Source organism: Colossoma macropomum, unplaced genomic scaffold, assembly GCF_904425465.1.
Source record: "Colossoma macropomum unplaced genomic scaffold, Colossoma_macropomum, whole genome shotgun sequence".
In the NCBI taxonomy this organism is placed as follows: domain Eukaryota; kingdom Metazoa; phylum Chordata; class Actinopteri; order Characiformes; family Serrasalmidae; genus Colossoma; species Colossoma macropomum.
This window is the reverse complement of record NW_023494795.1, coordinates 43,825,953-43,849,546: the sequence shown is the minus strand read 5'-3', so window position 1 is coordinate 43,849,546 and position 23,594 is coordinate 43,825,953. Positions and strand designations below refer to the sequence as shown.

At 42.9% G+C, this 23,594-nt stretch overlaps 1 protein-coding gene across 1 annotated transcript in view; it reads right to left on the bottom strand.

Moving 5' to 3' along the window:
* wdr26b (WD repeat domain 26b) overlaps positions 1 to 22,919 on the bottom strand; it is a 24,086-nt gene extending 1,167 nt beyond the window's left edge. Inside the window, exons 1-13 of the mRNA XM_036582499.1 lie at positions 22,260 to 22,919; positions 13,246 to 13,345; positions 11,797 to 11,853; positions 8,176 to 8,312; positions 7,273 to 7,370; positions 5,290 to 5,446; positions 4,578 to 4,716; positions 3,413 to 3,553; positions 2,735 to 2,854; positions 2,504 to 2,649; positions 1,729 to 1,807; positions 627 to 756; positions 1 to 181 (exon numbers count right to left, since the gene is read on the bottom strand). The exon at positions 1 to 181 is cut by the window's left edge and continues 14 nt beyond it. Coding sequence (XP_036438392.1) covers positions 1 to 181; positions 627 to 756; positions 1,729 to 1,807; positions 2,504 to 2,649; positions 2,735 to 2,854; positions 3,413 to 3,553; positions 4,578 to 4,716; positions 5,290 to 5,446; positions 7,273 to 7,370; positions 8,176 to 8,312; positions 11,797 to 11,853; positions 13,246 to 13,345; positions 22,260 to 22,564 — 1,790 coding nt within the window. The 5' untranslated portion in view covers positions 22,565 to 22,919. The remainder of the gene's footprint in view (positions 182 to 626; positions 757 to 1,728; positions 1,808 to 2,503; positions 2,650 to 2,734; positions 2,855 to 3,412; positions 3,554 to 4,577; positions 4,717 to 5,289; positions 5,447 to 7,272; positions 7,371 to 8,175; positions 8,313 to 11,796; positions 11,854 to 13,245; positions 13,346 to 22,259) is intronic.
* Positions 22,920 to 23,594: the final 675 nt, after the last annotated feature.

Sequence of the window (23,594 nt, the reverse complement as noted above, 5' to 3'; positions counted from 1 at the left end):
GCTTCCTGTGTGTCCAGGAAGGGGGCGGGGCCCCAGATGCGGACGGTGCCGTCGTCGGAGGCGCTGGCCATCAGACTCGGCACACACGGGTTCCAGCTCACACAGTTCACCGTACGAGTGTGACCCGTCAACTCCGCTATCGGCAACTCACTGCGCTTGTGCCAGATATAGACTTTATGATCTGAGCGAGAGAGAGAGAGAGAGAGAGAGAGAGAGAGAGAGAAAATAATGTACACAGTGTAAAACTTGACTAACAGTAGATCATAATGATATGACAAACTTTTAAATCTCATTCTATGCTGATATTATCAAAACTCGTTATACACATTTAATAAAGCTTAATTTAAGTCTGAACAGTATTTTAATCCCGAATAAACTAAATGCATTTAATGTAAATCAGTTACACTGTTATCACTTAAAATAGCTAATCAGGTAACTCTGCTAACTGTAAACAGCTAACGTCAGCTAACTGTGCCAACTACTCTACTCAAGTTTGCCAACAAAAAACTGACTCTGCTATCTGAAAAGTTAGCAAGTGTGGCCTGAAGTCACACGATGCAGGACAGCGGGGTCACAGTGGTGACTGTCCTGGGGGTCAGAGGTCACAGTGGCGGGGTTGCGTGTACCTTCGCTGCCACTGGCAATGAAGTCCTCGTTGTGTCCTCCGAAACAGGAGTGTATGGTGTAGAAGCCCTGGGTCACTCCCTGATACTTCCTGACCAGCACACGGTCCTGCAGGTCCCAGAGATGGACTCCCTAGGGGGAGAGAGAGAGAGAGACACCTTTATGTAAACAGACAGATGCTAACGGTCTTTTACCTCAGCTAACATCACCTCGTATCTTTCAGCTGGAACACAGTGAGTTTGTACACACAGTAAGTGAGGAATCCAACGCTGAGCATAATAAATAACACTGAAAGTTTTATTCCATTACATTTTTATCATTTAGTATAAAAATGAACTTGATGCTCATCAGCGCTCTCATGGAACCACATTCCCAGACACTAGAGGGCGCTCCCGAATGAGTCCAAAATGAATGGGTTAAGATGGAGCATTTGAGCAAAATCATAATTTACAAACACCTTTTACTGTAAAAGAACACTTTAATTTCCTGAACAGCGTAAAACATTTTAACACCGCTGTTATATTTTTAAGAGCTTTTGAACTCAAGTTATAGTTACATGGTGTCTCATGTACATTCACGTCAGGAAGTGCAAACAGCCAATGAGCTGCTCCGCTCGTCAATCAGCGCTCAGTAGCAGTAATGCTAACCAATCAGCGCTCAGTAGCAGTAATGCTGACCAATCAGCGCTCAGTAGCAGTAATGCCAACCAATCGGCACTCAGTAGCAGTAATGCCAACCAATCGGCGCTCAGTAGCAGTAATGCTAACCAATCAGCTCTCAGTAGCAGTAATGCTTTGCTTTCTAAAATTAAAGGAAAGTTCTGTGACAGTGATTAGAAACTATTTTAACTCTGTTTTTAGCCGTTCGGTTCCATTCACCCCCATTCATTGAGGACTCGCTCGCTGCCGTTTGGATGAAACGGGGGAAACAGGACGAAGCCAGCCTCCTCATTAAGCAGCTTTGACCGCCGTGTTCAGCAGTTCTTCCTCTGACTAAAACGTAAAACAGGCTCTACACTGCCCTCTGCTGGAGAACAGAGTTCAGACACCTCATGATTCTGCAATGCCAGCACTAAAACATCTTATTTACTGTTCTGTTCCTTACCTGAGTTGCTACATTTAACAAAGCTAATCTTCCATTCTTGGAAACAGTGAAAGACATGATAGGGTGGTCCTCCTGAACTCTGCACGAGAGAAGATACATTTCAGTATTTCAATATAAATTATAATCTATATTTATTATATCACAGCAATAGTAGTGGTAGTAGAATAATAACAATAGTAAAATTGTATTAATAACTGTAGTAGTAGGGATATTAGCAATTGTACAGCCATAAGATAATAATAATAATAATAATAATAAACAACAATAATAACAATAACAACAATAACGTGGTAGTAATATTATAACAATACCAGTAGTAATATTTTAATAAGAACCGTAGTAGTAATATTACAATAACGTATATTTTAATAATAACAGTAGAACTCATAGAAGTAATAGCAAATAATAGCAAGTAATAACAGTAGTAGCAATATTTTAATAATAACTAGTAGTAATAACAATAACAGTAGTAGTAATATTATAACAATAGTAATACTTTAATAACAGTAGTAGTAATATTTTAATAATACAGTAGTAGTAAAATTATAATAGTAATATTTTAATGACAGTAGTAGTAATATAACAATAAGAGTAGTAATAATATTTTAATAATAACAGTAGTAATAATATTTTAATAATAACAGTAGTAGTAAAATTTTAATAATAACAGTAGTAGTAATATTTTAATAATAACAGTACTAGTATAATAGAAGTAGATGTAATAGAAGTAATCAATAATAGTAGTAATACAGAAGCCACAGGAAGTGCTACTGACATGTTTCTATCTGTAAGGTCCTCAAAGTTGTAACCACGGATACGCTGATGCGTGTCGGAGGCCAGAACAGTCCGTCCGTCACTGAGACACCACAGACACTGCACACGCACGCCTTCCCATGAGTCCAGCAGGTTACCGTCCAGATCCTGACCACACAGCACAGTCACAGTAATCAATCACACAGTAAATTAATCAATAAGCCAGTCCGGTAAAAGGTCTCGGTCGACTCACGCATTGATAGAACTGCCCCCGCTGTCCGCCCGTCACGAATCTTTTACCGTCAGGGTTCCAGGCAACGCTGGTCAGACTGTCCTCGTGAGACTGGCTCATTTTCGTACGCAGTTCTCCTGTCTGAACACCAGGGGGAGACAAAACTCACTCAACACTGAACTTAATAATGTGATTATAATTATGTGATGCACTCTGAGCTCTCCATAAACTCATTATAAGGAAAAACAAATTTGTAATTAAAAAAAATATATATTTAGTCGTGTTGCAGTTTGGTTTAGATTCTGAACCTGGAGTTGCGGGTTGGACTCTAAGCTAAAAAATTTAATTTAACTGAAGCTCGGCAGGACAGGTAGCAGTAACACACTGCGTCTAGAGGTTTACCTACAGGACAGGCAGAAGTACAATGCCTTTAGACACAGGGTTACCTGCAGGACAGGTAAAGGCAAAGTGCCTACAGAGGAACAGAACAGGTACAGGTACAGTGCCTCTCGAGGCGGGGGTACTTGCACGACAGGAAGCGTTACAGTGCGATTAGAGGCAGGTTACCTGCAGGACAGGTAGCATTACAGTGCCTTTAGAGGCAGGGTTACTTGCAGGACCAGTAGAGGTACAAAGCCTCTAGAGGCAGGGTTACCTGCAGGACCGTTAGAGGTACAGTGCCTCTGGAGGTGGGGTTACCTGTACGTTCCAGAGCCAGAGTTCAGAGCAGTCGTCCGGTCCGCAGGCGATGAGGTAAGTGTCGTCCGGACTCCAGGCCAGGTAAGACACTCCGTAAGCGTGTCCCTCCAACGTCCGCCACAGCTTCAGCTGGTGTGTCTCCTGATGAGAGGGAACAGGTGATGTGTGTAGTTATTATATTAAAACAAGCACAGCTTTTAGAGACAAATATGAGCAATCAGACAGAAAATGACCAAATCAACAGCCTGATTAAAAACACCTGATACTAATTTAAGCAGTAGAACACCGAAGAGGGTGCGCTGCGGTGAATATAGAGCACTGTGACCAAATCACAGTCATCACCATAACATCACACAGGTGGGTGATACGGCAAAAACAAGAAATTTTCACAATACACGATATGTGTATCGATATGCTAATCGTTCGGGTTCAATCTTCCATTGCTTGTTAGCCTCGTAGCTCCTGATACATGCCTTGCCTGACTGACTACATTTGGGTTTGAGGTAAAACTGTATATACAGGGTGTCCCAAAAAAACTGATTTTGTAGTCTAATAACAGCCAATTCTCCCTCAAATGATCTCAAATTTTAACAAAATGAGTAAAAACTAACCAAGTTTAATTTTTAATGTTTTTTCCAGGGTGAAGAATGGAGTTCGCTAGAAATGAAAAGGCATTGTGTGTGTTAGAATATGCTCAAACACAGTCAAACAAGAGTGCAGCGGCATTTTCCAGAAAATTCAGTAAAATGCACCAACTGGAAAGCAGATTTGGACACGGCACAAAAAATTCAAAGAGGAAGGCTGTCTGTGCAGCACAAAGGGGTCTGGACGACCACCAGTATCGTAAGATATTACAACTGTGAAGCTGTGAAATGGGTTATTAAATCTCCATCCCTCTGAATTTCTTGTTCGAATTTTGATAAATAAATCTTGTATTGTTCATCATGAAGCCCGTTTATTTAATTTTAATATGTATTTACTCAGATATTCACATCTCAAATGATGTCAATTTGTTTGGGACACCCTGTATAATTTTTAAATTACAGTGCTTGATAGTGATCTAAAGAGCTTAAACCAAGTGTGTTCTAGAGCAGGAGAACCGGAAAAGAATGCAGAACAGAGGTTTATCCTACAGAGGGGTCAGCTGAACTGGCCCTGCACTGACCGGGTCCACCTGCCACACGATGACGGTGGTGTCTTTGGAGCCTGTGGCCAGTTTGGTGCCGTCGTTGGAGAACTTGCAGAACCAAACCTCGTTACAGTGCTCTGTCAGGATCTGCTGGGTGTAACACGGGAACTGCTTTCTGGAAAAACACAGACACAAACAGGAAATCAGTATTTAGAGGCCCAAACTGAAGGCTGTGTCCCAAACTGAAGGCTGTGTCCCAAACTGAAGGCTGTGTCCCAAACTGAAGGCTGTGTCCCATACTGAAGGCTGTGTCCCAAACTGAAGGCTGTGTCGATGTCTTGCTGTGTCGTAAGTCAGTGCCTGTTAACACAGTGATTGAGGCACCTGCAACCGAATCGAGATGCACTTCGAAGGCAGCCATACTTCACTACACTGCCAAGACACCGACAGTTCACAGCTACCTGTTAGCCTTTAGCCATTTTAGCATCTTTTACCCAGGGAAAAGAGAGCATTTTAAGAATAATAATATACTGAACGTTTTATAACACAATGTGTAAACAATCATTGCACAGATGAAAATTCGATTTATCGTGCAGCCCTAATGGGCAGTATTTGTTTCAGATATGGCCAAAAATGCTAAGTTCTGCTAGCGTCCCTATGAGATTTTAATAGTACGTTAACATTAACATAATGCTGGGGGGGCTTTATACCACCGTAGTGGTCTCAGGTGTGTGTGTCGGGGGGGTACCTGCTGCAGACGTGGTCCAGCAGTAAAGACACTGAGTCCAGGCTGTTGTCCAGCTTGGTGTTGTGGTAAAGGCAGCGGTCCCTCTGCAGCTCCACCGCCTGCCGCAGGAGTGTGTGGAGTCTCCGTGGAGGCAGCATCACCGAGGGGGGGAGGTATGCTACACACACACACACACACACACACACACACACTAAACATCTGTTTGAGATTGATGACGCACTGCAGAGGCATTTTCGACAAAATGATTAAACTGTTTTGTCCCTCAATCCAGTTTTAGCAGGAAAATATGGCAATTGTGTAGTTGTCGGTACACTAGATGGCGCTGTGTGTCATTTACTGTGTGTCTACATATATTTATTGTCATCAGGCACAATAATTAGCAACAATCCTTAATATCAAATTATATTTGTTTCTAGACATGGCTTTAAGGGGAATTCCACCAATGTTCCTAAATTTTCTGCATAATTAAGTGGTTGAGATGTAAACAAAGTTTCTAGAGAAACTTAAAGAGTCAGAACTGTTCACAGTGGTGGTGATAGGAACCAGACGTCCACATCTAAAAGCTCCCTCACAGAAAGTTCCTACATGAAATGGTTATGAATTCACTGCCTGATGACTGAGACACTGTTTTATGATAGTTTAGAGAACTTAAACTCCATTCATGGTGGAGGGATACATGCAGGGCGCTGTGAGGCAAAATAGTCCCCAAAGAAAACTTATTATTTCAGATTTTCCACTATTTTCCATCATCAACATTCCATATAAACTCAGAAGACTCGTGTAGGTTCACTGGTGGTTCTGGATAGTAAATAAAATGTCTATATCTGTGTTGTAGTCATGGCGATCCTAACACCACCACTGTAAAGACACCATTTCACACCAAACCACTCTGAATCACTCTGTTTACACCTCACACGCTGAATTATGGAGGAATTTTGGTGGAATTCCCCTTCAAACAAAGGACTGCAATGCCAATAATGATTAAACCCTATTAAGCTCTTTACAGCCCACATTTAATCTTATTCTGGCACCAAGAAACCAGCTCAGCAACTCAGAGATGATTATAACTGAAAACGCGAGTCTGGACGTGTATAAACGTGTAAGAGTATCTGTGCACATACAGCTCTGTGCAAAAGTCAGAGACCACTATACACTAATCTAATTTCCAAAACAGCTATTAAGAACAAGCTATTCATTTTTCTGCATCAGAAAGTTACCCAGAAGCCTCAGCAGCAAAATCTACTATCAGATGGTTTGAGTGTTCAGTGAGTCCCTTTATTCCAGCTTCCACTCTTTTCAGGAGACTCACTTTCAGTTCCTCAAAGAATCTGCAGACACACCTCCAAAGTTCAGTCTTAGAAGCTGGTTGATGATTTTCTGAAGTAATCAAACACATTCAGTGGTGTTGAGGTCTGGACTCTGGGGTGGTCAGTCCATCATTCAGCTTCTTTGTTTGATGTGTCCGTCTCCTTTTCTCAGTGAGGTTCTTCTTGATCAGCTACACATCCTTTCAGACCCACAGCGCTGAGTCGTCTTCTCACAGTGGAAGGATGGACAGAAACACCTGTGGATGTTTTCAGATCTGAAGCAGCTTGATTTTCTCCTCTCTCTCAAAGATGAAAGCTTTAAGTGCTGTTTATCTGATGGGGGCAGTTTTGGGGTCGACCAGCTCTTCCAGGTGGTTGTTAGGAGCCACATTTTCTCAGTAGCTTTTAATCAGTGTTTGGAAACTCACTCTGACTTTCTCCTTTCTTAAGCAAGTGGATTATCTTCTCTCTAACCTCCTCAGAAATATCTATAATAATATAGATAGAATAACTCGTGCTTAATGGCTGTTTTGACTGGAAGCTAAATAAATGAAAGGTGGTCTCTGGTTTTTTGCACAGTGCTGTATATCTACTGGGGCCAGGCTGTGTGGATGTGTACACTCAATGTGAAAAGAACAGATCAGAGCTCTTCTGAGAGAGTGTTGGGGTTTCTCACTCTGTAGTTTGTCCAGTAGTCTGGAGCGTGAGCTGACCCCTTTTCCCTCCCACTCAGCCTTCGCCCTCAGGTCCTCCGCATGGCTACACATCAGATACCTGCATGACAAAAACACACACAGTAAATGTAGGTATTTTAATTAAAGTTTTTCCTGGTCAAAGTTCATTTAAAGTCTTTCAACATTCTTTGTTGACGTGTCCCCCTGCTGTCCTGTATATGAGGGAGAGACCACCCTGGTCTGATGAAGCTGTGCTGAAGTTTAGTCTGTAGTCTGCACTGAAACACTTCTATTGAAAATGCACATCTTTCACTACAAATGTAAAAATGTGCTGGAGGAAATAACACAGGTAAAATGTAGGTGTTTAAACGTAGCCAACAGCTCAGTTTGGCTTTAGTGACCGACAGATTGGATTGGTTACCTTGTTCATTCAGCAAACGGCGACACTCAAATGCCAACCAATCAACGCACAGCAGCAGTAACGCTAACCAATCAGTGTTCAGCAGCAGTAACGCTAACCAATCAGCACACAGCAGCAGTAACGCTAACCAATCAGCGCTCAGCAGCAGCAACGCTAACCAATCAGCGCTCAGCAGCAGCAACGCTAACCAATCAGCGCTCAGTAGCAGTAATGCTGCTGTAACTCTTGTTATTGCTTAGACTGACTTTACATGCAAAAAACATTCAACAAAGTTACTTCACTAGTTAATCAAATTAGCTGCTCATATTTTATCCACGACGCCCAATTTACATTTTCATAGCATTTTTATCATCTTCACGTATCTTTCCCGCTGTTATTGCTGTTCTTTTCCTAAAGTTGCCTTAAAGTTTCATCAGGCCTATACGCTCATCAGTTAAAGGTTACAGATCCGAGGTTCTGGGTTATTGGCGTGCCGGTCAGTTACCCGCTGAGAACGTGGATGCGGTCTGTGTTGTACTTGAGTGGCGTCAGTTCTCCTCTCAACACCTGTAACGCTTCCAGAACCTTCCCGTCCTCCAAGTACTCAAGATACTTCTGCTGCAGGAGCAGGAACTTCATCCTCTACAGAGAGAGAGAGAGAGAGAGAGAGAGAGAGAGAGAGAGAGAGAGAGAGAGAGGGGAAGCCTTTACCCCCAGAAAATAACACAAATACAAACAATATAAAAACAAACCTGAATCTTGAACTGTTTTTAGTTCAGTTTAATTTTTTATCGTTTATGCTGGGGTGGCCCATATAATGCATATTACGATAATTAATGCTTCTAAGTTTATCTTGTAAGAACAGTAATTTTTCGCTTTATTAACTAGTTTTATTCAGTAAACAGGAAATGCAGCAAAGTGGGCCAAAATCCAATCGGCTACCTGTTTCTATGCAGCTTTAATCTGATGTACGGTGCCACTGCTGGTGGTCGTTTACAGGCTATATAATCGGTCTAAACGTGTCTCGTTGAAGGTCCAGTGTGTTCAGTGTTCTAGAAATACTGAATGTAACCATCACATACTCAGAAAACAGCCTCATGGTGGAATTCGGTAAAGTTCCAGGAGTGTTGGGATTGTTTTCCTAATAACAAGATGGAATTTTCGATTGTTTATTTAAATAAAATAATCGTAATTAAGGTTTAGGGTCACTGAAAGCAATTTTATTTCATTTTTGGGTGCACAAAGACATTCGGACCGCTTACAGGAAGCAGAGGCAGGATATCGTCACCCGTTAAACAACAGAAGAAGAAAAAGAAGCGTGAGAGGAGAAGAAAACGAGCCGCGGTAGCTCACGGGGAGGAGACCGAGTATTTAACGGTAATTTGATCTGTATAAAGTGCTGTTGGAGTCGCAGTGTCTCTGTAACCTCCACCCTCAGCACTGAATTCTGCTCTCAGCTGATACTGAAGGAGGTTCACACACCGCTTATCTGTGTGTCACACTGACCGTCCATGCTGGGCGGAACACCCCCCACCCCCCAACACACACCACACACCCCCTCTTTACTAAACTTATTAAACTTCTGTAGGTTCAGGGACCGAGAGCCAGAACGTCTGTTATTTTACCCATTCAGGAACGCAGCTCAGATCAGATTCAAAGGGGGATCCCACCAATTTTACAAAATTCCCACATAATTAAACAGTTAAGATGTAAACAGAGTCATTCAGAGCGGTTTGGTGTGAAACACTCTGTTCTAGACAAACTTACCGAGTCAGAACTGTTCACAGTGGTGGTGATAGGAACCAGACGTCCACCTCTAAAAGCTCCCTCACAGAAAGTTCCTACATGAAATGGTTATGAATTCACTGCCTGATGACTGAGACACTGTTATTTTGGTCTATAACGTACTTTACTCAGCTTATTTCAGTCTATTCATTGTGGAGGGATAAATAGAGGGTGTTGTGCCCAAAGAAAACTTTTTTTTTCCCCAGGTTGACCAGTATTTCACCATTGTCAACAATTCATAATACACTTGTGTGGGTTAACTGGCAGTTTTGGACAGTAAGTAAAATGGTGTCAGTAAGTTTCGCTGCAGATGAACCTTTTCACATCAAACCACTCTGAATGTTTATATGTCAACCTCCGTATTTCCTACAGAAATTTGGGAAAATTGGTAGAGTTCCCCTTTAGGGCGGAACAGAAAATCTGAATAAGAGGCAGGCAAATAAGAAGTTGTGACTTTTCCGTGACACTCTGTGAAAAATACTGTTTGTTTTTCAGTTTTTGCCCCTTTTACTGTTTGTAATCACGGTTTATTTCAACCTTAAATCGAAAACGACTTGTGTTGACTGTTTAACGCCCTGCGTCACACTCGCCTCCATAAAAACATCCTTTGAACCGATTATGATCAAAGAACAGAGTTAACAGACTCGAAGAGTCGACTCCAAGTGTTTCCAGTCTCAGAGTCGTTGGCTGAGTCGACCTAATGTAGCCTTTTTTTTATGTTTGCGTCGGGCTGCTAGCCATAATCGCTAAACACAGCATTTTTATCACGTTTATTAGCCGACGTTGTTAAATATGTATCAGAGACTGAAATAAGCACTTCTCCACTGTGTCTGAGCTCATGACCTGCTTTTATTCAGCACCGCCAACTATCAGTCCAGGCTAATGTAGCTAACTACGTTAAATACAGCTAACCAGTCTAGCTAGTGCTGACAGCAGTGTGATCCTCTTGAGCTAAATCTCAGTTTAAGGCTTAAAAATTTGGCTTAAAATGTTTAAAACTGAAAAATTAAGACATTTAAATCACAGCTTCGCCAGTGAGCGTGTTATTCTTTAAATAAAATTTCATTTACCACGTTACGTGTAATAGGCTCCAGCACCCCACCGCGACCCAGAAGGATAAGCGGTTTAGATGATGGATGGATGTTACATGTACCATGTAATTTGACATGTTTTGACCTGACTGCATGACAAGCACGTTGTTTATGAATGTTCTGTTAAATAATACATATTTTTCTTCATAGAACTGAACATTAAAATCGAAAGCCAAGTGATTTTTTTAATTGATAACTCTATCAGTTCATTTTACTATACCAAGCCAATGCTAATGCTAGTGCTAAACTGCTTTATGTTTTCAGTCCTGCACGCCACATTGTCTGTCCTTCATTTACGTTTTTTGACCTCCTTCGTCCGTCAACATCACTGCGGAAGCAGAGCAGCGTCTCTCCAGACACTCATCAGGACACTCAACACTGTTTAGCCTCTCTCGCTAACAAGCTGGTGCTGTTTAATTAGCCTGCATCGCTGCGGCGCTCAGGCCTCCGGGCCGTCCTTAACGCTGGAGCTCCGACTCTCCGGAGACGCTCTCCCGTCTCTCTGGACCAACAAAGGTCTCTTTATAAGTACTTCATAAACGTCCTGTTCTCCGGCGCTGCTGGGATCCATTCTGGGGTTTCTCACAAACAGAACCGGTTCTTTCAGCTGGTTTTAGCGCCTGTCTGCCGCATTAGCTAACATAGCTAACGCTGCTACGCCGTCTGTACGGCTTTAACAGCTTTCCAAACCTGTTACTTTATTACCTCAGTCCAACATACGGCCTGTGGAAAACGAACGGAATTAACCTTTTTCACATTTCCGTCCGGTTTAGAAACGTTATGTTGGTCCTTAAGTAGAAGAGCAGAGTATTGATACTGTATTGATACAAATCAATATCACAGTATTTCCCCAACAAACAACAATATCACAATATAGGATATTGAGCTCATTTATAGGCGGACTCGATCAGCTCCATCGCTAAAACGTCGCTACGACTGAAAGGCGTCAGGACGCGTCAGAGTGACGAGCGGCGAGTCGAGCTGTTCAGACTGTAACGACCCAAATCTGGGCGAGTATCGGCTGCCAGAGACATTCCAGAACATCAAACCGACCAATCAGAGAGCAGCTCAGCTTCATCAGTGCTGCTGCATTCCACATGATTCGTTCCAGACGTGCCTTCAGAGGCTCAGAGAGAGAGAGAGAGAGAGAGAGAGAGAGAGAGAGAGAGAGAGAAGGAGTAAAAAGAGAAAGAGAGAGACAGAGAGACAGAGACAGAGAGAGAGAGAGAGCGAGGGCGAGAGAGGCTTACCACGACAGCGTTGGGTGAGTGCATCAAGGCTTTGAGCTCGCTGAGGTCGTTCTCTGCCTGCGTCACACAAACACACAGAAACAGAAGAGTTAGTTCAGCAGTTTGATTGGTCAGGACTGAACGGCGCTCAGAGCTTCCAGACCGGCGGACGGACGCACTGACTTGGCGCCTGAGGCGGGAAATACGACTAAACTCATCATTACTGTGATAAACAAAGTCACACAGTGCTTTGCAGAGCGTATCATGAGCGTCGTCACCATCAGGGACTCCCCGATTTGAGAACCGTGAGCCAATGCCGATATTTAGTATGACTAGTCAACGACAGAATTTGGACATATTCCTGCAACAGCCAATAAAAACTGAGAGCGAAAGAAGGAAATACAGGAAGTAAACAAGGAATAATGGAGAAAAGTCTCGTGTGGAGTGAAGCTTTTTAATGAGCTGAGTTTAAGGCTCAATCGATTTTATTTTTGTTTAAACTCTAAAAAAAAACTCTAAAAATCCGACACATCACATTTTTAGATCCATGATCCTCTTAAACATGTTTACCTGCTGCTTCTTTACTGTTTCAGCGCAAACGGCAGAGAAAACAGCAGCAGCAGCACATGTTTGTTTATTTGCGTCTCCCAGTAATGAGAGAACATGAGAGTTCACACGAATTCATTAAGCTCCGCTCGGTTCAGCAACAGCTTAAAAGCTGAGTAGTGTGTGATCCCTAATATTTCAGTCACCCCCCCCACAAAAAAAAGGCAAAAACCAGTCGGATAGTGTGAGACACCCAATCTGTTAGAATCTGCTCAGACTTTAAAAGTCGTGTACTGAACCCAAGGCTTAAGCAGGACTGACTGTTTACTGTGTTATGTAGCTTTTTTGTGCATGTATTCAAAAATTCAAGACCACTGTTTTTAATGCGAGCACTGCTCTCAGTGTGTCACGCAGCGTTCTGACAGCTCTGCGTTAAATTAAAGCATACAGAGACAAAAGAGACACACGGTAGATCAAACACGGCTTCAGTTTACACAGAAGAGGCAGCCAGTCTTTTAGGCTTTGTTCACTCAGCAGGAGGGCTGGGCGATAAAACGATAACGATAATTATCGCAGTGTAACTTTCCTAGATAGAAATATAAGAAACATTTAATATAATGGGTCAGAGGTCACTAACAGGCAGACCGCAGTCCGAGTCCGGACCCAGACGGTGTCCTATTTGAACCTGGGCCTATAACCTATAAACTGTGGAGAACTATTTATTTCGACTGGGTGGTCCTACTGTAATCGGCGTATCATTTCTAGCCTTTACGGTAGCTTTAGCGGCCCAGGAGACTCACAGACCATGCAACTACGAGTGTGAAAATCTCACCAGCCTTTTTCTATCGACACTGGTCAGGGGATGCTGGGACTGCCGTAAACAAACAAACAAATAAATAAATAAATAAGCAAGCAAGTACACACCTTGTCCCATTCTCCTTCCATCACGTGGTTCCGAAACTTGGTAGCAGAAGGATGTTCAAGTCTACAGCCAGATTCCTGCATGAGCAGATCCACCGTCTGACTGGAGAGAGAGAGAGAGGGACAGACGGAGAGAGAGAGAGACAGGGAGGGACAGAGAGGGACAGAGAGAGACAGAGAGAGACAGAGAGAGACAGAGAGAGAGAATGCATTACCCCTGCACCCAGATGCCATCATCACACATCAATGTCTGTATATAAAGCATTCACAGGGGTGGGCACAATGACATCATCCTTAACGTTCTGCAGAAACGTTCCACTCTGTTCTGCTCTTTTGTTTGGAGTCAGATCATGTCCGTCCCTTTTGTTTTCCACCTAACAGTCCTTCACAGATCTCTCCATTAGTGTTCTCTGAACTACAGGCTGTTACTGCAGGGATCACTTCTACAATCCGTTCATCTATTTACTGTCATCCGATTCATTGATCGATCTAACTCAGTTCTTCTCTCTTTGTCGACGCCATCATCACTTCTGTCTGCGCATCAAAACGATAAAATCTACTTTACAGGTCACTTATTAAAGAGCCCATATCACAGAGAACCCATCTCCTCTGGTTTGTTTTAAACATAAGGCGTCAGCATAGTAACACAGAGTTTCAAAAACATTATAAAACAGGTAGTTCTGGACCTAAAATCTGATTGGCTGAGCCACTTTCTAAGCCGTTGTAAAATCCACCATATATGCACACTGATGACGCCTCACAGCAACCGAATTATATATTTCTACGCCACGGCACAAAAAATCCTTCTGCTGTTATGAATAATCTTTGACTCTCATGCTGCTCACATGGAGCACCGAGTGTACTGATGAAGAAAGAACCCGTTCTTTGTTTAACCTGAGGAGCAACTTATGTTCTTATCTAGAACCAGGCTGGTCAGCTAGCTAACAGGCTAAAAGACAGCAAACAGGCTAAACAACTACATCAATAATATCACATGCTTGAATTAAAGCACTTACAGTATGATTCACTGTAAAACTGCAGTGTAAAAATCTAAAAATGTCACTTTAATGTTTTACACCCTTCAAATGTTGTGTTTCAGTCAGAAGTCACGTCAAACCCAGACTGATTCCCAAACGGCTCTGTACTCCCTAAATAGTGTCTGAATCCCAAATGACTGTTTCATAGCTGTATTTTGCTCTGTTGGGCTGCAGGATCCAGTATTTAAACTCCACTGTAGTGCACTATGTAGGGAGCAGGGAGCTGTTTGAGATTCAGCCCCAGTGTGAAAAGAGGGCGCCGCTGGATTGGTGCTAAATACGACTCGCGGTGGTGATTTTGTACCAAAAAGTACTTACAAAGCAAATTTTTTGTATTGAACAGTGCTGTGTTATCATACATTCATTATTATACAACAAAAATGAAATGATAAAATCACAGTAAAACACAGCCTCAAGTGGATTATTGCTTTATTCACTATACTGTTAATATACAGAAGCTAAGCTGTTAAAAGACCCATTTTGAATTTAACATCTTTGTGAAAAACAGCAGTTTAGCTCCGCCCACACTTAAGCTTAAAGAAGCTTAAAAGCTGTAGGCTAAATAAGTGGAAATGTGTGAAAGAATAAATCACTTCAAAATTTTTAAAATGTTTATAAACTAAATTAAACTTTAACAATTTTATTTCAATTAAGCCCCCTACACTTCCTTTAGTGTATTACAGTCTGTCAGAGTGACTGTGTGGATCATATGAACGTTATAGAGGCTTTTTAAATGAAACAGTAGAAGCCATATCGCCCCCTACACTTCCTGTAGCGTATTACAGTCTGTCAGAGTGACTGTGTGAATCATATGAACATTATAGAGGCTTTTTAAATGAAGCAGTAGAAGCCATATCGCCCCCTACACTTCCTGTAGTGTATTACAGCCTGTCAGAGTGACTGTGTGAATCATATGAACATTATAGAGGCTTTTTAAATGAAACAGTAGAAGCCATATCGCCCCCTACACTTCCTGTAGTGTATTACAGTCTGTCAGAGTGACTGTGTGAATCATATGAACATTATAGAGGCTTTTTAAATGAAACAGTAGAAGCCATATCGCCCCCTACACTTCCTGTAGTGTATTACAGTCTGTCAGAGTGACTGTGTGGATCATATGAACATTATAGAGGCTTTTTAAACGAAACAGTAGAAGCCATATCGCCCCCTACACTTCCTGTAGTGTATTACAGTCTGTCAGAGTGACTGTGTGGATCATATGAACATTATAGAGGCTTTTTAAATGAAACAGTAGGAGCCATATCGCCCCCTACACTTCCTGTAGTATATCACCATACACTGCTACATTATGTATTATTACTTTTCCTTTTATTCAGCATCATTCTGGCCTGTGTTTTGACCTCCTGAACACAGGGGAGAGCACTGTGCCCTCCCACAGCCCCTGTCCTGAGCTTCCCGGGCCGTAAACGCTGGCTTAAAGCGGCCCATGTTTACTCAGGGATCCAGGCTGTGGCCGGACTGAGCCAGTGGAATTTCCCTGCAGGCTGCGGCTGAGCAGAATCCAGCCAGACGTTCAGGATTTCCCGGAGAAACAGCCTGAAACGCAGCGCTCGATGGCTTCAGCAGGCAGGATCTGCACTAAAATTAGACCCGAGGCGCGTTTCTAATGGAAAGCAGCTGCTCCAGGCCGCATACCGCGGGCGCCATGAAGCCAGAGAACAGCTCGCACACCTCAAAACGACCCCAAACTCGGGCTAAACAGCCTCCCAAATACCTCCCTAATGCGGCTTTCCCGAGCAACAACCCCACACCAGCGCTGCCACAGCGCTGCTACTGTCCACAGGCAAAAAAAAACCCAACCCAGCCATAATCATCCAGACATGAAGTAACTGAGTTTCGTTATGAAACCAGTTTCAGAGCAAAAATAAAGACTCTGAAACTTACAAACTGAAAACCAGAAGCTGAGAAACACAATCCAAACTCCACAGAAGAACATTGAGAGCTGCAAACCTACAGACGGAACGATATATCACTTTTACATTGATGAAGTTGTTGCTTATTAGTATGTTCGTCATAATTTGGGCTGGAGCTGAAAGATCAATTGTTTTTATATCGAAATCACAATTTAAGAGCACAATTCTGAAATCACAAGAGCTGCAAATTGTAAAAATTTAAAACGTAAAAAAAAACAGCCTACATTATCAAAAACCTTGTCTTAAGTTTTAGAGGCGAAATTTAACCTAACAGCACAGAGCTTGTGAACTACCTGTAGATGAGTTAGACCAATCAGAGGCAACTGAACCTCCTTGTGTTGTGACATCACAACCACAACTTACTGCCAGGCCAGAAAAACTGCATATTCTGAACTTCTTTACCAAAAAAAGAGGCCTGAATCTCAATTTTTAGAAAATAATTTGCAATATTAGTCAGAAACATTGTACTTTGATATTTCTTAAAGCGTTCAGCCCTAATTTGGGCTGCAATATGCCAAACTGGCCAATCACAACACAACTTACTGAGTGCTGTGGACATCCTGACCAATCACAGGCAAGTTCCTGAGGTTGTTTTCATGATTCAAGGCAGCAAACGTGACCCAAAAAAGGACAACACAGGCCGATCAATGACACGGTTACCAATGTACTTTGGAATATATCAGATTCCCAGATTCTAGATTAGACAGACAGCGCACAACTCTCACAAAGCACAGGGTTCCTTACTGAGTTCCAGCTTCGAAACACTCAAACAAACATCAAACGGAACCGCAGTTAACTCATTACTTTACGATGACAGTATCTCTGCTAATCCGGGTTAAGACACTCGCAAGGAGTGACGTTTAGGACGACCAATCGTGTGAAAGACAGAACATTTTCCAAAGAAGAAAAAGAAATAATATGATATACAGCTGTGTTAGTGCACAGTGGAGTAATAACGCTTTATACTCTTCATATCCACTCAGTATGATTTGCTTCCTCGGCTGAAAAGTAATATTTTTCACATGATTGACACCACAAACATCACAAAGACAAAAACAGTGACCCGAAAAGGTCCACCTCCATCAGAAGGCTGTCCCTGATGGGCTGACTGGCTAGAAACTCAGCCCTGACTGGTCCAAAAGCTGTTTATGATCTATAATCCTGAACTTAACCGGCCCTGGAGCAGGTTAGACAGGCAGTATCCACCGCATCCACCATCTCAGAACAGAAAAAAACAGGGCTGAACTGAACTAAGCTAAAGTTAGCTGGCTTCGTGCTTCGTGAGACCCCAGTCCAACCTTTCATTCCTGAAATACACTCCAACACTGGTCAAAACAATGCAGGTCAACCAATGTTCACCAATGAGCCGTAACACAGTGCCTCATATCAATATAAACATGAGATTACGATCAGATCAATGTCAAACAATTCGACAGATGGAAAAAGCACCAACAGTTTTCCATCAAAAAGCAATTTTCTGTGCAGTTCTTGTATTTTTTAAGCAACGTGGCTGTTCGCTCTTGACATAACAACCAACTGTAGAGTTGATCAACAGAAAAAGTTGTGAAGTCAATAAAACTTGACTAAAAACAATTCATTCATACCACATCAACGTTTACCCGCTGAAAAAAATAGAGAACATCTAGTCGAGGTCAACTAACCCAACAATCCATGTGTGCTTCCCCTTAAGAGTCTTCAGGTTTTGTGAAGAAAACTGGTGTTTGCTTGTGGTGTACCAGCCAACACTCCAGTAGAACATGGCATAACGTCAGCAGTGCCGGTCATTACGATTAGTTTTTCTGAGGGTCATCCATGACCCTGCTTATACCTGGTCACTACTATCTGGACTGTATCCTGAATAGATTTAGCCCCATGTATTTGCACTCGGTAGTCAAATGCATCTCCGGTTGCTGTGGGATGGAATATGCAAATCCTCTCGGTACGCAGCAACCAATCACCAACTGTTAACCATTCAGCCTCTTCACCTGCAGTGTGTTTTGTACAGTCGCGTCCGTCCATGTTGATATTAAGTATTTCATTTCGTCCCCAAACACGAGCGTCCACCATGATTCTCTTCCTCACAGACACGGATCACACACTGCATGGGGCTGCGCTGGGAGGAGTTTCAGTTGTACTGGGAGGGGTTTCAGTTGTGCTGGGAGGGGTTTCAGTTGTGCTGGGACAACAACACTGGTCTTTGCTTGTGGTGTAACAGGTAACACAAGTAGAGAATGACAAAAGGGGTTTCGGTTGTCAAATGTATCTTGGAGAGACGGACGTGTTCACGCTGCTACAACATGAGGCTCAAATGCGTCTCAGTCCACCTCCTGAAGCGATTTGTATCTGTTTTAAATGCGTCTTGGCTGCGTTTACACTTGCATTTTTATGTGGCCTCATCCAGATATAATCCTGAACTGGTGTACAGGGGTCCATGTCTACTAATGTTGCGTTGCAATAATGCAATATTAGTGTCTCTTAGATTAGTTAAATGCTAAACAATCCAACTGACAGGACAGTCCAGTGTCCACTGATGATGTTTTGATGTGAGGCAAGATATCAACAGATGTTAGATTACTCACAGATTACTCAAATATAACTTGTAAGAGCCAACAGCTGGGTTGACAACCTGAGAACATGTGCAGCTCTTAGTAAACAACAATGGAACCGTGTAATTGTTTTTCTCTCAAAACAAAGGTTTTGTAATCAATGTCAGTGTTTGCTTGTGGTGTAAGAGCCAACAGTGGGATTGACAACGGAAAAAATGTCAGCAGTGTTGGCCAAAACAACGCAAGCTGTGCTACAGCCAAGCCCACCAATGCTGATTCAATATACAGCAATATACCCCCACACAGATTAGACTATTCTTAGGTTACTCAAACACAGCTGCTTTTAATGCATGTCAGGAAGCCAACGGTTGACTTAACAAACCGAGAGCATGTTGTGTAGCTCTTTGTAAACAAAGCAACGAATCGGATAGTCTCAAAAATACATTTTCCTCGAGTTTTCGGGTTTTGTCGGTTATTTTGGTGCTCGTTACTGGCTCAACAGCTAGTAGTCGAGGTAGAAATGTGAAAAAATGTCAACAACAGTCAACAACGTTGGTCAAAACAATGAAGGCCGCTTGTTATCCATGTCCACCAACGTTGCTTTCATAAAATGCAATTTATACATCAAAACATACTAGATTACGCTTAAATTAGTCAAAAAATAACCAAGTAGCTCTTTTTTACAACATCGTCAGTGTTGTCTCCTTATATAAGAGCCAATGGTTCCATTGACAACCTGAGAACATGTTGTGTAGCTCTTGGCACACGGTCAGAAAAAAGGTACCGAGCTGGCGAGGCTCCCTCAAGGGAACGTCTTCAGTATCTTTAGTTACGGATCATAATTGTACCATATTCCTTTGCGATTTCTCCTTCTAGAAAAAACGTATTAAAGGTGAACAATTGGACCTTAAAACCACTGTGGTCCCTTTGAGGGAACGTTTACGTTGCTCGTACCTTGAATAACAAAAAAATGCACCTGTGCAGTTCCTTCATTCTGACAGTGTAAACAATGAGATTCATGCTGCAGCCCCATTGTTATTGCCTCAAAAAAACATTTCTCTTTGAGTTTTCAGGCTTTGTGAACTATTTTGGTGTTCGTTTGTGGCGCAACAGCTAACAGTCAAGCTGACAACGTCAACGGCGTTGGTCAAAACAGCACAGCCCCACTGTTACCCACGCCCACTAATGCTGTTTTGATATAATGCATAAGAGCTAACGGTCAATTTGGTCAAAATGATGCAAGCCGTGCTCCATTCACGTCCACCAATGATGCTTTTATATACTGCGATACACATCAACATACCGCCGTTGTTGGAATCTCCAAAATGGTAACTTTACCAAAGAAGGAAAAAACCTACTCTACTTTTAATGTAGGTCAATGGAACCAGACACCCCACCCCCCCAAAGTCATTTTGGTCCATTCATCATGAAATTTACACACAATGTAAAGAACAACAGGCATTTTCAGATTCTGTCAAAAACTGAAAAACGACAAATACAGAGATACGAGGTTTTGTTCCAACAGCAGCGATAAATTCGATTAGATTTTGCTAAATTTCCTTCAGGATCAATAAAGTATCTATCTATCTATCGATCGATCGATATTCAAAAGCAGGTCTTTTTAAAACAATGTCGGAGATGTAACGTCAGCGGCGGAGTTGACAACCTAGAACATGCTGTGTAGCACACATTTCTCCAAGTTTTCAGTGTTTGTGAGTTATCTTAGGGTTCTCCTGGTGGTGGCGTCCACCAAAGCTTCCTTTATATATCAACATACATTAGACCACTTTTCATTATTCAAAAGTATCTCTTTTTAAAGCAGTGCCAGTGATGTAAGAGCCATTGTCTGAGACCTGAAACCTGAAAACATGTTGCGCAGCTCTATGTAAACAATGTGATCCCTGAAAAGAAAAATTCTCCAGGTTTTCAGTTTTGTCAGTTATCTTGGTGTTCACTTGTGACGTCCACCAAAGCTGCTTTATATATCAACATATAACATATTCTTTTATCAATCAAAAATAGCTCTTTTTAAAGCAGCGTCAGTGATGTAAGAGCCAACGCTCGGGTTGACAACACGGGAACATGTTGTGCTCCCCATGCCCACCAACGCTGCTTTAACATACCTCAACATATTTAACTATTCTTAAATCACTCAAAATTGGCTCTTTTCAAAACAACGCTGGTGTTGTCACCTGATGTAAGAGCCAATGGTTGAGTTGACAACCAGAGAACATGTTGTGTAACAAAGCAGTTGGTGGAACGGTTCTCCAGAAAACATTTTTCTTTTCAGTTCAGAGTTTTTAAATTTCTTGTTCTTGATTTCAGGGCCATCACTTGCGCTGACATTGAGAGGTGGACGATATGGGAAAAATATATCACGATACTTCAAGACGTACACGATACGCATCACGATATTTCGTGTTGTTTTGAGATTTAATAAGTTGGAAGAGACAAAATAGAACCTGTAGTGCCTCATATAAAAATACTATTATTACATACAATAATAATAATGTTAATAAAGCTACAACTACACTGACTCTTAATCAATGTTTTACAAACCGCTCTGCACTAAATCCAACTAAACAGGCCTAATTATGCTCGTTTTGTAATCAGACGGGTACTTAGTGCTCTTTAAGCACTGACGATACCCGAGACAAGCTCAACAAAGTGTATTTTAACATCATTTATCACAATAACGACCACATATCATCACATCGCCCAGCTCTACGTTGACAAAATACTGACAAACCAGTCATCAATGGTGCTCAAAACAATGCAGGCCAATCTGCACCCATGCCACTAGTGCAGCAGTATATATCGAATTAAGCAGATGTGTAACCGCGATGTGATCACTGTGTCGATACCGTGCAGCCCCTGAGCGGCTGTAGGCCCCACTGCTGCTGTCAACGCTGCGCCTTTTGCGCAATCCTCCACAAAAAGCAGACAAAAAACAAACCTGGCGAGCCATCTTTCTCTTTGTGCTCGCCTGTAGGGTAAAAAAGAGCCCCATCTCTGTCCATGACACGTCGATTTGAGCTCTAATGAGGCAGGAATTAGGGGGTGATGTAATGCTTTTTCGCACCGTGCAATAAAAACAATAACAAAAGCGCAAACGTCCAGAACATTTCTCCAGAATCGGGTTTTCAGATGTGATCCGTGTCCGAAGCGAGGCTCGTTTAGCTCGCTGACATTCCACATTTCAAAACAGAGCCTGTTATCGTGCTAAAAACCGGGCTGAAGTTGGCTTGTGATTCGGATTTCCCCGTTCCACCTTAAACGGTGCAGCAGTTACATTCTGGATGTAACATTCTGTTCGTAACTGCTGCACCATTTAAGGTGGAACGGGAAAATTCGAATCACAAGCCAACTTCAGCTTCGGCCCCCTTGTTCTTAGCTTCCTAACTGTTAGCGCCCCATCCCCCATTGTTTTTCTGCTTTTAGAGGCACTAAAAAGCTCGTAAAAGCAGAACCGGGATCTAATTTTTCATCCCCACACTTACTTCAGCCCTAAGCCGTGCAGATGCTGCCCAATCAGGCGGATCACGTCCTCCTCCGCCTGAGAGAGCCGCTTCTTCTTTTTCAGCGAGCCGAGCTCCGAACCGAGGACCGTGGTCGGAGCTCCAGACCCGGCTCCGGCCCCGTTGCTGGCGCCGGAGAGAAGCCCGTTGGAGTGAGCTCCGGCGGCCGAGGAAGACTCTCCGTTCTGCGCGGCGCTCAGGCAAGAGAGAGCCGCCGGATCCTGGCCCTGGCTCTGGTCCTGGTTCTGGCTCTGGCTCTGGCTCTGACCCGCCCCGTTGGACTGCATGCTGGAGCCGAGGCTGGCTTGGGAGCTCCGGGTGAGGAAGGCAGCTGTCCTGGTGTCCGAGGGAGAAGCAGCTAGCGCCAGAACCAGCGCCGCGGGAAGGCCCGCCGAAGCCCCGGGCTCTCCTGCTCCCTCCGCCGCCGAAGCTCGGTGCTTTTTCCGCGGGGGCGGCGACGCTCCGCCGGTGTCCGAGTCGGAGGAGGAGGAAGCGGAGGAGGCCAGAGTTTCCTCGCCGAGAGCGGCCGTGGTGAGGGCGAAAGGAGCGAGAGAGGCGCCGGGAGGGTTTGGGGGGAGCTCGGAGGGCGGCTGCTGGGGGGCTGCTGGGGGGCTCCGGCCTTCCGCTCCGCTCCTGCTCAACACACAGCAGCCTAATGCAAACACACAGCGCCTGACGTCACCGGAAATGCCTCCGCGGCGTCCGGGCACCTACGACCAGCAGGGGGCGCGATTAAAATTAATATCCTTTCAAAACAAAACAGCTCGTTCAGAACCAAAAACCCCAAAACTGCTTTTAAGTTATTTTGGTGTTTGGTTTTGATGTAAAAGTCCAGTCGATAACCAAAAAAAACGGTTTGCTTTATCTCTGACACAGTGACCAGCAGGGGGCGCACGAGCCTCTCAAAGGAGGAGTTCAAAACAAAACATCTTCTTGTTTGTTTTTAAACAACAATATAAAACAGTTTTATTAGTAATTTTGGTGTTTGTCTTGATGTAAAAGTCCAGACAGACTCCCACAAACTTACTGTACCACTGGACACCCTGACTGACCAAAAATATTATTATTATTATTATTATTATTATTATTACTGTTGTTGTTATTATTGTTGTTGTTTTTGGTATTTTTCTTGAGGAGTTCAAAACAAAACTTATGTTGTTCTTAAACAAGAAAACAGAACAATCCCAGAAAACTTTGCTTTTTTCCAAACAAAATACACTAAAATCAGTTTAAAAATCTAAAAATCAGCAATTATGGTGTTTGGTCTTGATGTAAAAGTCCAGATGAAGCCCCAAAAACGCACATTACAGCTTAGCT